At 33.8% G+C, this 15,316-nt stretch overlaps 1 protein-coding gene across 2 annotated transcripts; it reads left to right on the top strand.

Annotated features, from left to right (window-relative positions):
- The first annotated feature begins 92 nt into the window (after nucleotides 1-92).
- LOC106057227 (BRISC and BRCA1-A complex member 2-like) lies at nucleotides 93-14,734 on the top strand. Of its 2 annotated transcripts, none has more exons than XM_056022575.1 (13): nucleotides 93-231; nucleotides 2,817-2,874; nucleotides 3,905-4,043; nucleotides 4,154-4,230; nucleotides 4,395-4,489; nucleotides 5,951-6,133; nucleotides 6,612-6,686; nucleotides 6,993-7,093; nucleotides 8,569-8,668; nucleotides 8,765-8,835; nucleotides 9,882-9,964; nucleotides 10,345-10,495; nucleotides 11,018-14,734. In XM_056022575.1, exons 3-13 carry the CDS (start codon nucleotides 3,913-3,915, stop codon nucleotides 11,079-11,081), a joined length of 1,131 nt encoding a protein of 376 aa, XP_055878550.1. In that variant the 5' UTR covers nucleotides 93-231; nucleotides 2,817-2,874; nucleotides 3,905-3,912; the 3' UTR covers nucleotides 11,082-14,734. The 2 variants fall into 2 exon arrangements, with proteins under 2 accessions (XP_055878550.1, XP_055878551.1); XM_056022576.1 differs by having other exon boundaries at nucleotides 93-259.
- The last annotated feature ends 582 nt before the right edge of the window (nucleotides 14,735-15,316 follow it).

The following is a 15,316-nucleotide window of genomic DNA, read 5'->3' as shown; positions in this document are numbered from 1 at the left end:
TGTTATGAGATCTATTTATACATTTCTAACGGAAAGCCACTTCCGCATTGAAGGAAAAAAAAGTGGTAAAGTTATAAAAAAATTCTTCTCTAGTTTCTACATCTAGAATCTAGAGTCTAGATCTAGACTAGATTTAGGTCTAGTCCTACATATCTATATTTATATAGATTCCATAATATATTAGATCTAGACTCTAGAAATAAGATCTAGATCTAGAATATATACAAAATGGTAGACTCTATTAACTCTATGACTCTATGTATATCTTAGTTCTAGATTTATATTCTATCTTACTAATCTAGACCTTAACTTTAAACTTAAGAGTAGAGTTAGAGTAGACTAAATAATTTTTGACTAGATCTAAATAACTTTAACTTTAATAAGCCTAGGCCTAGCCTTAGGCTTAGCCTGCCTTAGGCTTAGGCCTTAGCCTGCCTTATACTAACGACTAACTTTAAACTTATAGGCTTAGCCACTTAGGCGGCTTAGGTTGAGGGCTTAGCTTAGACCGGCTTAGTTAAACTAACTCAGTTACTGACTTAGACTTAACGTAGACTAGTTCTAAGTAGTTTGATGGACCTCATTCACTAATTTTATGACTAATCATAAACAAACAACATTTTATGTCATTTTGCAACGTGGTTCTCTATATCTTCTATGCAAATTACGCAAATCCATAAAGCCAATAAAGGCTGTCACGTGTGATACATAATTTTCATTGTTTTATCAATATTTTTTATATTATCACGTGGCTAAAGTAAATCATGTAAATGTTATTTGTTTACGTTGATGAATGAGATCCATTGTAGTTAGACTCACCGCCACTCACGACCCTGACTTAAAAACTGGCCTAAGCAGTCGACTCTCAAGTTTAAGCAGCCTTCGAAAAATAAACTTAGTCTAGAAGTAGATTCTATATAAATTCTATTCAGTCTTGTTTTTTGGGGGGATTATTTACTATTTCTATACCTAGACTAGAGTAAAGTGCGAAGTTTGATCAAATAAAGCCCGCTAGCATCAATTTTCATGTTTGGATTTTTATAGCGCTGTAAAGGCGTAACGGTCTGACCTATGAAAAAACTGATGGTATCTCTATCCATCTATTGCCACCTTTCACAACTTCAAATAGTGTCTTTGAGCTAATGAGCCATCAGACTTAAAAATAGCCATAAGCCCATGACCCATTTCCTTCACTACTGGGTATTAAAAAATAATAATTCCACACCTCTTGAATTTGACCTCACCATGAACTTAGTCTTTACAAGGAAAAGGAAATAGTATGTGTCGGAAGTGAAGAAAAAAAGGTGCATGCGCAGTAGCAATATATAGTAGTAATTTGGTAAACATTCAAATAAAAAAGTTTTAGCAATAAAAGTGAATCGATTGAACCTCTATACAAATTGGGGCTGATCGAGCTTCACACTTTACTATAGATTCTAACTTTTTTATGTTATGAATATAATTCATTATGATTTTAATAATAAGGTTTGTCTTCGAGTCTGAATATTAATGAGGAATGCAATATTTCCCATGGCTACGCAGCCCAGCGGTGACCTACATATTTTGTCATATCTTTTCCCCATCTACGTCTGTCCTTGGCAGCGGATTTTCTTTTGCTCTGAAATGTGTATCATGCAGCCTTTGTAAGTGACCTCCAGCTGTCTCGTTCTGCAGCCACCTGCAACAAGGTGCTCTCTTCTATGTCAGTTAAATAATGATTCAGATTGCATTTTAAAAAATGTATCATTACATCTATCTAAAGATCTAGGTCTAGTTAAATCTAGTATTATTCTGTTCTATGAAGAAATCTTGAGCTACGAGTGAGTATGTTTCTTCCCTAGTGCAATTAGAGCATGGAAAGGTTTCTCTGGATCAGTCAAGAAAACCAATCATTTAGCAGAGTTTACATTTCTAATTAACATGCACGACTAGATTAGTAAATGGATATGCATAGGATGTAATTATCATTTCCTTTAAAGGAAGGTCTTTAGTTAATAAAATTAGAATTTAGGTCAACTGTTGAGATCTAGGTAGATGACTAAGACTAAGACTGCTTTATTGATCCTTACAGAAATTTGTTGTGATTACAAGGACTCTTTTCTCATATAAAAACAACACAACAGAAACAATCACATAAATAGAACAGACACAACATAAAGAATTCATTCAGAGACTACACACAAGTATCTTGGTCCTTTTCATGTATCTTGATCAAAGGGTGGTGTTGATAAAGTCTGACTGAGACCTACATCATATTCATTATAAATACTATTTTACTGCATTTATAATCATAATGTAGACCAGTATATTTTGATATTTTGGGGGTTTTTGGTACATCTGCACAATTTAGGCCATGTGGCGTCCATAATCCCTCAAGAGTCATTCTCCCTTCATATCTAAAGAGCTAAATCCCACACAGCCAAGTCACTAAAAACAAGGTCCATTTACAGTTTAGTAAAAATAGTAAGAATTTGTTTATTCAATAAAAATCTGTTGTAAATATTATATATTCACAATTTCTCTGCCCCATCGCAAATCAGACCCACATTTTAGACTAGTATAATAGCTAATACTCTATGGTGAATATTTTAAAATAAATTTATATAAATTTGCTAACCTGGCACTAATTACTCCAGTACTAGTACTGACAGTGTCACTAGTATATATATATATATTATTTTTTTTGAGTCAGTGAGTCTAATTAGTCTTAAAATTATGAATATGAGAAAGCTAGTATTACATATTACAAAAACCAAGGTGATGTAAAATTTAATGAATTTTGAACCTCCTGTTTTTATATGATTTGACTTTCACAGGCATGGTATCATCTGATCTTTCAGTGACGGACTGAGGATGAGTGATAGTGAGTGACTGGTGAGTAAAATTATCATTAACAGAACATCCACTCTTCATTAATCTACTTAGTGCACTGTTTGAGCTAACCATTTATTATTCGTTGACACATTTATGTGATTTGACTTGAGCTGTTAAAGTACAAAGCCTACAATGATAAAGTGTTTCTTTGAAAAGTCTTTGCTTTGTAAGCAAAATTAGATTTATTTAATTTTTTTTCACTAGATTTTATTTTTTATTTGGGCAGTGTCAAGAGCAGGGGTGTGTAAGATGTGAGATTGTGTGTGTGTTTGTTTATTTTATTGGTTGATGTGTGAATTGTTTTATCATAGGATTTTCAAGGGGGGACAATTAGGTTTCTAGCGGTCAGTCTAGCAGTTGGAGAGCTGACCTGGTCTGTAACGATAACGATACTTTACAAAACAATTTCTTCTTGTAAAAGATAGTAATGCTTATTCTTGTAGTTGGGAATATGTCCTAGATCCTATCCAATTTGTATTGCAGCTTCTTTTTCCTCGCTCTCATTATGTTGGAGTGTTCAGATGACTAGACCAATACATAAGATGAACTGTGCTGTGGTTTCAAAATCAGGGAGCTCTCCATATAGTTTTCTATTGGGGGTGTTCTGGGGTCTTGACTCTTGGTAAAGAATGCAGTTTTGAAGGATATGGTCAGTGACACTCCACGTGGGCAGATTTCACTGGTTCTCTATCTGTATTAAACATAACTACTTTTTACTTTTGCTCATAGAGTATCCTACTTGTACTAGCAAGTACTCTAAGTACTGCATGAAGTTGATAGAAACCTAGTGATCTCTTTTCTCTTATCTTTTCAAAAATTCTTTCAAAAGTATTGAAATATTTTTGTTAGCATAAAAAAATGACACCTCTACATAGATCTAACATTATACAGACTTTCTCTTTTTTTTTTCATTCTTGGAGAGTAGCACCCATTCATTTCAAATGTCATTAAAGGGATGCTATTTTAAGGCAGCATAATTAGAGACGACTTTATTTTGTTTAATTTAATATTGTCTTCTTTTATCTTTCAGCTACAAGCATGGATTTGGAGTCCAAGTTGATTTTATCATTCAACCCTTGCTTTCGACATTTTATTCAATATTTACTCGACAAGAGCAGTGATCTTTCTTTTATGAATGATCCGCTTAAAATTGTAGATGCATGCTCTGGGTATGTTTTCAAATGTTACAGATACATATAATATAAATTTCATTCCGTTTTACATTAATTGCACAATAGTTGTTTCTCAAACACATTGTTATGTTTTGAATTTGATGTAGGTCACAGAGTCTAACCATGACTGAAAGTGCTGACCGATTGAAACTAAGAATACCGTATGCTCAACAAGTTCTTACATGTAAGTATAAAAGTATTTCAAAATAATTGCATTTACTTAGCTTCTTTATTTAAAATACTTAAAGAAAATATGTAATTATCATTTGAATTGTCATTATTTTAAAGATATAATTATAATGTAAATTTCTTTTATTGACATAACAATTTTGTGCTTTTTTTTTTCAGGGGAAGTAATATTTGATGTTAACAATTGGAAAGAGCCTCCAGATTTTATCTTTGATGATGCAGATGATTTTTATCCCCCTTTAGACAAAATAAATGTAAGTTATTCCCTGCTTCTTCTTTTTCTTCTTCTTCTAGCAAGCTTTTTGCTGCTGAGCTGTAAGCTCTTTTGCAGACTGTGCCAAGGAAAAATAGTGTGCTGTTTTCTTCAGTTGTTCAGCACTGGTGTACAGGGTGTTGGTTATGTTGGGCTGGAGTGGTAGTTGGGTCTGCCTTATGTGGATTAGGAAGTGGCATTCAAAAAGGATATGGTTTACGTGTTCATAAGGGTGGGCGAAGAGTCTACAGAGGGGGAGTTGTGTGGGATTTATTTTATTGAGTTGGTAATTTATCAGAGATGTGTGTCCTGTCCTTAGTTGGAAGATTGTAGATTGCTCTTTGTGGGGGAGGAAGTTAATACTGTCCAGTTTGTTAGGCTTGTTAATTTCTTTGTACATGGCTCTGCCTGTGTTTCCTGTTGCCCATTGGTTGAGCGACTCCTCTTTGTGGTTGTTGATTAACATTGACCTTAGGGTGAGGTAGTTAACAAATCTATCTGGTTGTTCCATAGATGATCCTGCCTTTGAAAGCTTATTTGTCCTTTCATTTCCCATGACGCCAATTCCCTGCAGAATTAATTAAGAATCAAAGCAATATATTATGAAAGGGATTCCTCCACTAGAAAAAAAAAAAAAAGGAACGACTAACCATAAAAAGTCAAGGCAATAGCAAAAGAATATAAGACTAACCCTTTGCAATCACTTTCCACAGTTCAGTTATTCAAACTATTTACTCAAAGGGTGGTCCAACTGTTAGGGCCAGGGAGATGCTTTATTACTTGGGGTGAGGGGAGAAAGTACATCTCTTTTTCCATGAATAACCCACCTGAGATGCTCTTGAGAAGAACATGCTTATCTGTTAGGTGTTGGGCAAGGAATTACTGGCATCACTGACGCTGGTGTGGGCAGGAGGAAGCCATATCTCATACATTTTAATTTTTTGGTTGTCCCTGTTTCACTAAATCCCAGTATGGCATATCACGGAAGCCACTTTCATTTGACCTGAATGGCAGCACACAGATTAGGTGTTTATGGTCTGAAGCCTTTACTTCAATAGAGATTGATGATGATGACTACACATTTTCATGTATTAGTCCTAGCTATCTTTACTTTTGTTGTAATATAGTGTTAACAAACTCATGCAAGTAACTTGCCTCAACTAAAATCTAAGGAGCTTACAATCCAGAACCTAAATCACTGCTTCTTTAATTCTTATACATATTATTATGACCATTGCTAGTGTTATCTCAAGACAATATTATAGGAGACTTGCCATGCAGCATTTGAATATGCAGTAAATATTTTTTTCCCTAAAGAGAAACATATTATACTAATTCAATTAGTCAAATATAAATATATAGAAATCTACATTATCATTTTCTGATATGATTAATTTTCTTAGAAGATTCTTTGACCTTAAATCTATTGAATTAAAATAAATGTTTTGTTTCAATATTTCAGAGTTTTATATTGTGGGATTGGAAGAACCAAGAGAGTTTAGCAGCTGTTGTAGCCGAACTACTGGAGCTTTATAAAGAACACCACCTGGAGAGAGCGGGTACAAATATAAATCTTCAAAGACATTTTCGGTCACTATTGGCCGAAAGTCCTAGAGACTTGCAGGTCATTGTCAACAAAAATGAGGTCAGTTTTGGAACATTCTGGATTAAAATTTGAACATCATCTATTTGCGTGTTCATACGAACCAATTCATTGCTAATTTTTAAAAAATTGAAACTTAACTAGTAATTAGAAGATCTGTGTTTTGATAATTGTTGAAGAGAAACTTAATTAATATTTGGAATACTAAAAGAGTAAACTTTTTAATAAATCTAAAAGCTCAGATCAGAGGCCCATATTTTCAAGACAAGTAAAAAAAATACATGTTGCATTGCTTAGCACTAAATAAGTAAATTTTGTTTAAAATCAGTACAGTGTTATCTATTAGGAGAACATACCATGTAAAAGCTTTCTTCCAAGTTTAACAGTTAGAGTCTATAAAGAGAAATGTTACTGTTGCCAGATGTTATTGTAAAATATCTGCTTTTCCTGACTAATTAGAGTTTAAAAAAAAAATCCTTATTTAATTTCTAATCTCTTTTCATTGATCATGTCTCCATAGAAAGGTCTAAGTACTGTGAATGTACTTGTTAAGCTGGAAGTCACCTTTGAGTCTTTGCCTCCATATTTACAGCAGGTGAGCCTAGGTGGAGTATTTTTTTAAAAACCCATTCGCAGTAGTATGTTTGATATAATACACATCAGAAAGGCTTAAGCTGTAATATGTGGTTGAAAACATATCAGAGAACTCAAACTCTCCCCTGTCTCTTGCTCTCCCTTGCCGTGTCTATTGCTTCCCCTGTTATGTCTGTGGCTCTCCCTGATCAAGCTGTAATAGAAATCTTATTAGAAATAACAAGGATGTTAATACTAATATATTTTTTAGGGTATGTTTAATGTTAAAAGTCAAGTACTATTGTTGGTTTATGTTTGTTTTCACTAGGGCAAGCCAGGACCCCACTCTGCAGTATTACATGCATACCTGTCTAATCCTGATGCATCTTATATTAAAACTCAACTCTTTTTGTCACCAGCTGTTGAAAAGTAGGTTTTGTTTTTGTTGTTGCTTATATAATTTGTAAAATTATGTAAATATTTCAGAGTCTCATAGTAAGTGAAGACATATTTGGTGTTTATGGCAAACAAAATTTCACAATAGAATACATTGGAAGTGAATTATTTAGTTGTGCATTCTTCTGTTATATCAAGTGTCATTTTTTTTATGTAAACAAGTTCAATATGGATCAAACTGGCTCAAAAAAAATGTATTAAATTATTTATTTATTAAATGAAGTAAAAACTTTGTAATAACTCATGTGAAAAAATATGAATGAAATATAAAACATTTTAACCAAGCAATCACACTTTTTATTTAAGTTATACAAATATCATTTATTTGTAAACAATAATAGATCTCCTCTTGTCTTAGCATTGTATATTATTTTTATTGATGACAAAATTTTATGCGAAAGAGTTTCATATTATTTGGTTTCCCATGAAAGGTTACATCAACAAATGAGGGCTGTGACAATTCCACAAAGCCCTCTGGAAGCACAAGAGGCACATTGTGGAGTCTGCCCAGGCCTGAACAAGCTATTATAGCTATTATACTGCACCTTAAGTGCAGGATGGGCCACTGTCAAATTGAATCATATTTTTGCACAAACTTGGACTCACTGTGCAAAGAGGAAACAGTGTCTTTTTTTTTTTTTTTTTTTTGGTGATCTCCATCTCGGCAATCCTAGGAAGCCACAAGATTTTGACTTGTATGATGCCATACAGGCATTATAGATGACAGTTGGGTTTCTATCCAGGGCTTAGCAAGAGAGGATTTGAGCCTCTCAAGCTCTCACTCAAATGGAGTTTGATGACCAACAGATACAAATACACTAAAATGAAAGAAACAGCCTGGTTGTGTGGTTTGCATTTCACTGTTATTTCCTGCCATCCCGCAGGAAATTTAGACTCTTTCATATAGGGCAGATGATGTTTAAGTTCTCTGTTTCTATGGCTGATGGTTAATGAGGTTGTCATGTGGTTCAAAAGCCAAGCACTTTACCATTCGGTCACCCCACCCATTTTATTTTCTAAAGGAACATCCAAAATTTTAAAGTTAAGTTATATAGACTAATAGACTTAATATTGATTATAGCTTTATAGGTGAGAAAAACAGATTTATCAATAGATTTTATGTGAAACTTTTTGTTCTCATTTTCATGAAGATCCTACTACAAAAATAAAATATTTCTTAGTTGATCTAGATACTGTTCAATAATAAAATCAACTACAAGACTTTGTGTGGAAATGGATTTTAAAATAAAAAATACCGGTCAAAAACAGAACAAATTATGCGTGCAGTAACCTCTATCTCAATAACCTATCTCGGTATATTTTGATGGATAAAATAGCCTGCATTGTTTATTAGTTGACTTCATTGAAGTAGATACTTTCTGATTGTATAGTTTCCCTCATCTAGTGGTTCCAATAAAGTTCCCACTCATTGTTTGTTTTTCTTTTAGTGCATTTGGTGGTCCAACCAGTTTACACATTCCAGCCTTTCAACAGGGAGTTCTGTTGGGGGAGTACCTTGTATTAATCAAACAGCTTTTAATGAACCAGGTAAGATGTTCATTGTCCAAATGATCTCAAATCCTATCTAGAGAATTTTTTTTTTTGCATTTAATGTCTTAACAGAGAGTTTTCTTTATTTCACAGATATTATTAGTGACCAAATATTATGAAAAGAGAAAAGATTTCATTCTGGCATTTGTGAATCATTTTGGAAAGTAAGTTACAATTGTAATAACGTTATTGACTTTACAAAAATGTTACAGCATATTTTATTTTAGGTGTTCAGTCACTTTATTCCTGTCACTTCATCCCCTGGTCATTTAATTCACTACCATTGCATCCTCAATTAAATTTAATACTTTGGTCACTTCATCCCCTGTTCCTCTGTTCCTTTTATTCTTGAAATTTGTAATAAAAAAATGACCAAGTAGTTGTGTGTAGGTGTGTTATAGGAATTATATCATTGTGTTGACAGCTTAAGTGTTAAGCAATAATTAAAATACATACTTTACAGACATATTTAGAATTATATACACAGATACGGACAGTGGATCAATGGGTTTTAACCCAATTTCCCCAACTAATGTCAGGTACCCAGTAGAGTTGGGTAGACCCAGTCTTTAACCAGATTTGAATCCAAGACCCCCTCGCTTTGGAAGCCAAGTGCTTTACCACTTAGCCACCATGCCCCCTAAAATTAATTAAGTTCCCCTTTCAGAGCATGCTGTCTATAGGGCAGATGATGTCAAGGTCATCTTTTTATTTGGCCAACAGATTACGAGCAGGGTGTCATTTGGTTAGCATAACAACCAACCCCATTTACTTTTAACCAACTAATTACTAATGTCATATACCCATTAGAGCTGGTGGACTTAAGATTCTAAAATTAAATATCCCAATCTTCATCAGTTTTCGAACCTGGGACCCCTCAATTTGGAAGCCCAGCACTTTACCACTCAGCCACCCTGCTTCTAAGGTTTTGACTTTAAGCACCCATTTAATCCTTAATTAATTTGGCGCCCTTACACAATGACTTATAAAATTGTATTGAATTTAAATGACCAGGGATGAAATGGAAGGGGAATTATTGACCAACCTATGAAGTGAATGGGATTCTTTTATTTTATTACCCTTAACATGAGCTGCGTTGACAATGTTATAATTCTTTTTTGCATATTTAAAAATCTATTTTATAGGTCAAAATGTTTGTTCCCATATTACTGTTCTATTCTAATTCCATTGTTCTAAATATATTCTTCAGGTCTGTGTTGGAATATGATGTTGAAGCATTCAATAAAATTGTACTTTTGTTTGAATGGAATGACTTTTTCTTCACCTTCACAGGTATATTGAGTTCTTTTAAAAATGTTTGTAGAATCACTAAATAGGGAATTCTCATAAAGTAAATCACATAGTAATTTGCTCTTTGTTTCACTGTGATCTTTAAATGTGCTAATTCTAGATTCCTTATTAGTTCTGTACACTGGATCTGAAATTTATACAAATGCCCCATAAAGTTTTTTTTTTTTTTTTTTTTTTTTTTTAAATTATATATATACATATATATATATTATTGTATGTGTAAAAAAGACCCCTTTTTGAGCTTATCTGGGAACATTTCTTTATAAATCTCTAGTACTACATCTAAACTAAGCAACTTTTGTTTTATAGTGTTTTGTGTAAATTAATTATACTGTTAATAAATGTTTACTTTCTGTGTCCAGTGGAACTCCCCTTCCATTTTCCTGACGACCGACCCACATTTTTCTTCAAATCCATTTATCACAACCAGAACAAGAAACCTTACACTGAGAAACACACTCACTTCCCCTACAGTCCGCGTTGGAGTGGGAATGAAATGGCCAAGAGAACCAGGTATACACATTTTATTTTTTAGATTCATTCAGTCAGAACAATACAATGGCTGCCTGGTCATGTGGTATGTACCCTGGACTGTCGTCCTGATAATCCTGGGTTCATACCCTTCCTGCGGCTACCCCCTGTTATCCTGTGGGAGGTTTGAGCTAGGATATAATAATCTTTAAATCTGAAGGAACATGTAAAACAAACAAAAACAAACATTTGCAAATATTGTTGGCCTCCTTCAGTTGTAGAATAACTATGGTTCATCTTGAACACTTTTTTTGATGTGACTGTGGAGCTGTATTTTGGCGACACTCCCATCCACATATATCGCAGGTAAAGTTGGCCCTCCATTACATGGTGTAATAATTCAGGCTTAATGCAAATGTTAAAAACTTGAAAAAAGTATGTGAAAAGAAAAAGTAGCTTGTTGGCATTGAAAACATCTGAAGTAGAATTAGATATAAGGTGCATTCTGGGTCAATTCATAAAGTCTTTTCATTGCTAGCACATTTTCTTTTCTCTCTTTTTCAGTGACTTTATTCTTTCTCACATCAAAGCGTTCCAGATGGCTTCGGTGAATAACTCTGACAGATGATGTCTAATCAACAATTAGTCTCCATTCCTTGCTGTGCCAAATATTTAACTATCCAGTCAATGACAACTATCAACTACGAGTGGTGTATTTCCATTTGTATTCATTTATACTACAACTGCTACACTGGATGAAATGTTGTTTTGATTTGCTATTAATCTTTTAAAGAGGTTAGAGTGCAGCTCTGTATTATAATGTGTGCCGCCAAGTTGTCTTTCTTATTCACTTGTACAAAATTCAAATGGATGAAAAGAAACATGGTATCTTTGGATATTTTGTGTATTTTTGTATGTTTTCACACCACTAATTTTTCGTTTCCATATCGGCTAGCGGTAGTTAAGTTTCATAGCGAAAATTCTCTTTAATACGTCAGACCAACATTAGTTTAATTTCATGGGTCTGCCTCATTAGCAATGAAGTAAATCATTAGGTTAAATTAGCAATAGTTAAAAAAAAACAACAACAAAGCCCTCAATATCTTTGATTGTCACTATGGGCTGTGGTGTTGCTAAACTCTTCTGCCATGCTTCACAGTATTGCGGTTTTTGCTAGTATTATTATTATTATAGCTTATATATAGCGCTACTTTCATGCTTATAGCATGCTCAGAGCGCTTTTGGTCCAATCTCATTTGTGGACCAGTGGGGGGGAGGGGGTATCTAGGAGTTGGTTTTCTGTGCTGCCTTTAGGCGCTCAGTAAACACAACTCTGCCTGAGTCGGGTGTCGAACCTCGAGCCCCCTTCTAGGTAGCCAAGTTCAAGCGCACTTAGCCTCTCGACCATGCTTCCCGTATAATAAATGAAGTCTTTAAAACTGGTTAATGGACCAGAATGGATTGTTTGCTTGCTGGTTCGGACATCTGCATCTGTTCCTCCGAGGTTGTCCCACTCTTCTAGCATCTTGTTACAGAATGTGCTCAGTTTGTCATAGGATGCTTTTATATTGAACACCTTATTTCATTCACTTGGTGTGTGATGTCTGCTATGTTATATTTAGCTTGCTTCTGTTGTAAAGCCAGGACATTTCAAGAACTTTTCTAAGTCAGCTCAAATCGTATACCGGTATATATTTATAGATAATAGATTGATATATACACTCTACATGTTAATTATGTTATGTGGTCTAGAAGTCCAGTTGTTAGCTTGATTTTAAACTGTAATGAAACGAAATCCAAAACTGTTGTACAAAGGTGAAACACAAGTTGATATTGAAAATGAAAAACTATTGAATCTGCTTGTAGGGCTCACAAAAGTCATTAAGTGCATTTTTTCTTTATAGGAACGTTCTGCTTCTGCTTAACTTTCTCTCCCCCCCCCCCCCCCCCCCCCAATTAAGTCACATTAATACATTTGAGATCTTAGTAACTTCTACTGCAATTAGAGAAATAGACCCACCTGATGTATTAAAGGAATTTGGATTTATTCTCATGATTTTGTCTTGTAGTGATTCAGTAGCATGATAGTATCTTAGAAATTGAGAAGGATGACTGAGTTTAGATGTTTCATTTAGATTTTTATTCATTGCTGTTGGAAACAATAAATTGCTGAATGCTTTGCCCTTAGCCTCCTGCATACATGAATGACTCCAATGCTTCTACTTTTTACTTTCTTGACATATATTTGGTATTGAATTGTTGCTGAGATCATGTGTGACACTTTCTTGCTTGCAGCTGGGATTGGAATGGAGATGTAAAGGATTTGGTGAAAGAACTAAACACATCTTTTTTTTTTATTGAAGAACTATACAGATGATACAATTATTTACTTAGTAATGTGAAGTCAATGTATTACGTCTGTGTGTGTGTGTGTATATATGGTCTTGATGAAGCAAGCACTTTTTTGTTTGCCTTGATGTATAAGTGAACATTTAGTCCAGAGTGTCTTTAGTATATAATAGATGTGTATCTGTATAAGAAAGTCAATTCTATTTATTAAGAAGCGAGATAAAAGTTTTATTATATATGATAAAATTCTATTTAGTATATACAATATAAAAATAAATGAAAATATTCATATATGACTACACCTAAATGAAAACATCCATGGATGATAACATTTACATGACAAACAATTGTACAAATAGTGAACATAACACATATAACCTCTGCATGATCTATGTACAGCTTTAAAGTGAATGAAGGAATAATCACAATTACATTTTTTAGTCTAATAGAAGAGATATAGATGAAATTTATTTGTTTTGCAGGAATGTCTGTAAACTAAATTATACAATCTCAAACAAAGACATGGGCACGAGAGTTGTCTTTTATTTTGTTCTATTTATCACATTACTGTACATTTAGTAAGGCATGAAGGTCTTATTGCTGGTACATATATATGTACATGTATGTATGTGTGGGTGATGGAAGTTTAGAAAAGACCACATAGTGTTTTATAAAAAAAATGTTTTTCTCACAATTTTGTTTCCAATAATATACATGGGGGCTAAATATTCACCTTTCTTGATATATTTTTTTAGTTCCTGTTTTTTTTTTTATCTTCAATTCTATATTTATCCACTTCACACCATCTTTAATAAATGTCATGGTGGAGTAGTGCTAGTTTAAAAATGGTCACAGTACCTCTAAATGACTACATATTTTTGTAAAAACTACCTGTATATAATCGTGATCCTTAGTATTCTCCCTTGTTTTTTCCTAAAATTCAATACAGAAAGATACATTATTAATTTGGTTTGAACAATGTGCATGCAAGCTCTAGAAGATGGTAGGGAGTATGCCTATAATGTTCTTGACTAGAACACTCTTTGAAATATGAATGTTGGTATCATTAGATACAATTGTAATAAAGTGACACTAATAGACTACATGTTTTTTTTTAACTGAATGTATTATGTAGACAATTTGTTTCAATTTAATTGCTACCTGTTTGTTAGAAATCACATGTACTTAAAAAAAATGTTTTTACTTGACTATAACCTGATACTGTACTTAAATCAATGTTGATCTCAGAGACCACTCTTTAGACATATTTCTAATTCAAGGAAAGATAATTCTGCATCTCTCATCTCATTTTATCCTTCAACACAGAGTTGTGGGCCATTGTTACACACTTGTGGGCTATCTTCACAAAGTTGTTGGCCCCTAATTTAGGAGTTTTTATGTTTAAAAAAAAATTCAAAAAAGATGCCAGGGTTTGTACTTATAATTTTTGTTTCCTTAATTGCTACTTTAAAAAAAAAGTTTTTAGTTGTGTTAATATTCATACTTGTCATTGGAATGAATGTTAATATTCCATTGTGTAGTTTTATTATTGATACTTAGACTCCTATAATTTGCATTACTATGCAAGCTGTGAAGTTATACATGTATCTAGGCTAGTGATGACCTTGACAAAGAAATGTTATTTTAAAAGTGTTGGTAATCCATGTGTACAGTATAACTCTTCAAAATGGATGTTTGTGCTCCATGGTTTGATGTCTATAATTCAGTGAGAATGACTGAATATTTAAAAAATAAATGTGTAAATAGCTTAAGAATGACAAATCAGTTTGAAGATCTAACTAGAATGCTACAACAATTGTAATTATAATGTCCAGTTTTGTTACTTCATGAGCTTCAATTGAATGTTGTGTTGAGTACATTGAATTGGTCTCTTAAATTTGTTTATTAAAAGTTTTGTGTTCAAACTGGTAATTGCTTGTCATGTTTTGTTTTTAAGTATGTAAGTCTAATTAGGGGCCCCAGTGGCTGAGTGGTTAAGCAATTAGCTTCCAAACCTGGGGTCCTGGGCTTGAATCCTGGTGAAGACTGGGATTTTAAATTTCGGGATTTTTAGGGCGCCCCTGCGTTCTCCCAACTCTGATGGGTACCAGACATTAGTTGGGGAAAAGTAAATGTGGTTGGTTGTAATGCTGGCCACATAACACCCTGCTCGTTAACCGTTGGCCAAAAAAAAAAAGCTTTTAAATAGCGCTACTTTCATGCTTATAGCTTGCTCAGAGCGCTATGGTCTAATCTCTTTTGTGGACCAGTGGGTGGATGGGGTATCTGGGAGAAGGCTTCTGTGCTGCCTTTAGGTGCTCAGTAAACACAACTCTGCTCGTATCTGGTGTCGAACTTCAAGCCCCCTTCATAGGTAGCCAAGCCAAGTGTACTTAGCCTCTAGACCACGCTTCCCAAAAACAGATGACCTTAATTCTGCCCTATAGATTGCGAGGTCTGAAAGTGGAACTTACTAAAAGTCTAATTAATCATGAAACTTATGTTGGCGCCTGT

The sequence above is a fragment of the Biomphalaria glabrata genome, chromosome 3 (assembly GCF_947242115.1).
Source record: "Biomphalaria glabrata chromosome 3, xgBioGlab47.1, whole genome shotgun sequence".
In the NCBI taxonomy this organism is placed as follows: Eukaryota; Metazoa; Mollusca; class Gastropoda; family Planorbidae; genus Biomphalaria; species Biomphalaria glabrata.
This window is presented reverse-complemented; position numbering and strand designations above follow the sequence as displayed.

What these genes read in the sequence shown, in the direction of transcription:
- LOC106057227 (XM_056022575.1), top strand. Translation starts at nt 3,913, where the DNA reads ATGGATTTGGAGTCCAAGTTGATTTTATCATTCAACCCTTGCTTTCGA. An exon ending in TTGTCACCAGCTGTTGAAAA is followed by an intron (nt 7,094 to 8,568) that starts GTAGGTTTTGTT and finishes TTTTTCTTTTAG; the next exon opens with TGCATTTGGTGGTCCAACCA. An exon ending in TTTGTGAATCATTTTGGAAA is followed by an intron (nt 8,836 to 9,881) that starts GTAAGTTACAAT and finishes TATATTCTTCAG; the next exon opens with GTCTGTGTTGGAATATGATG.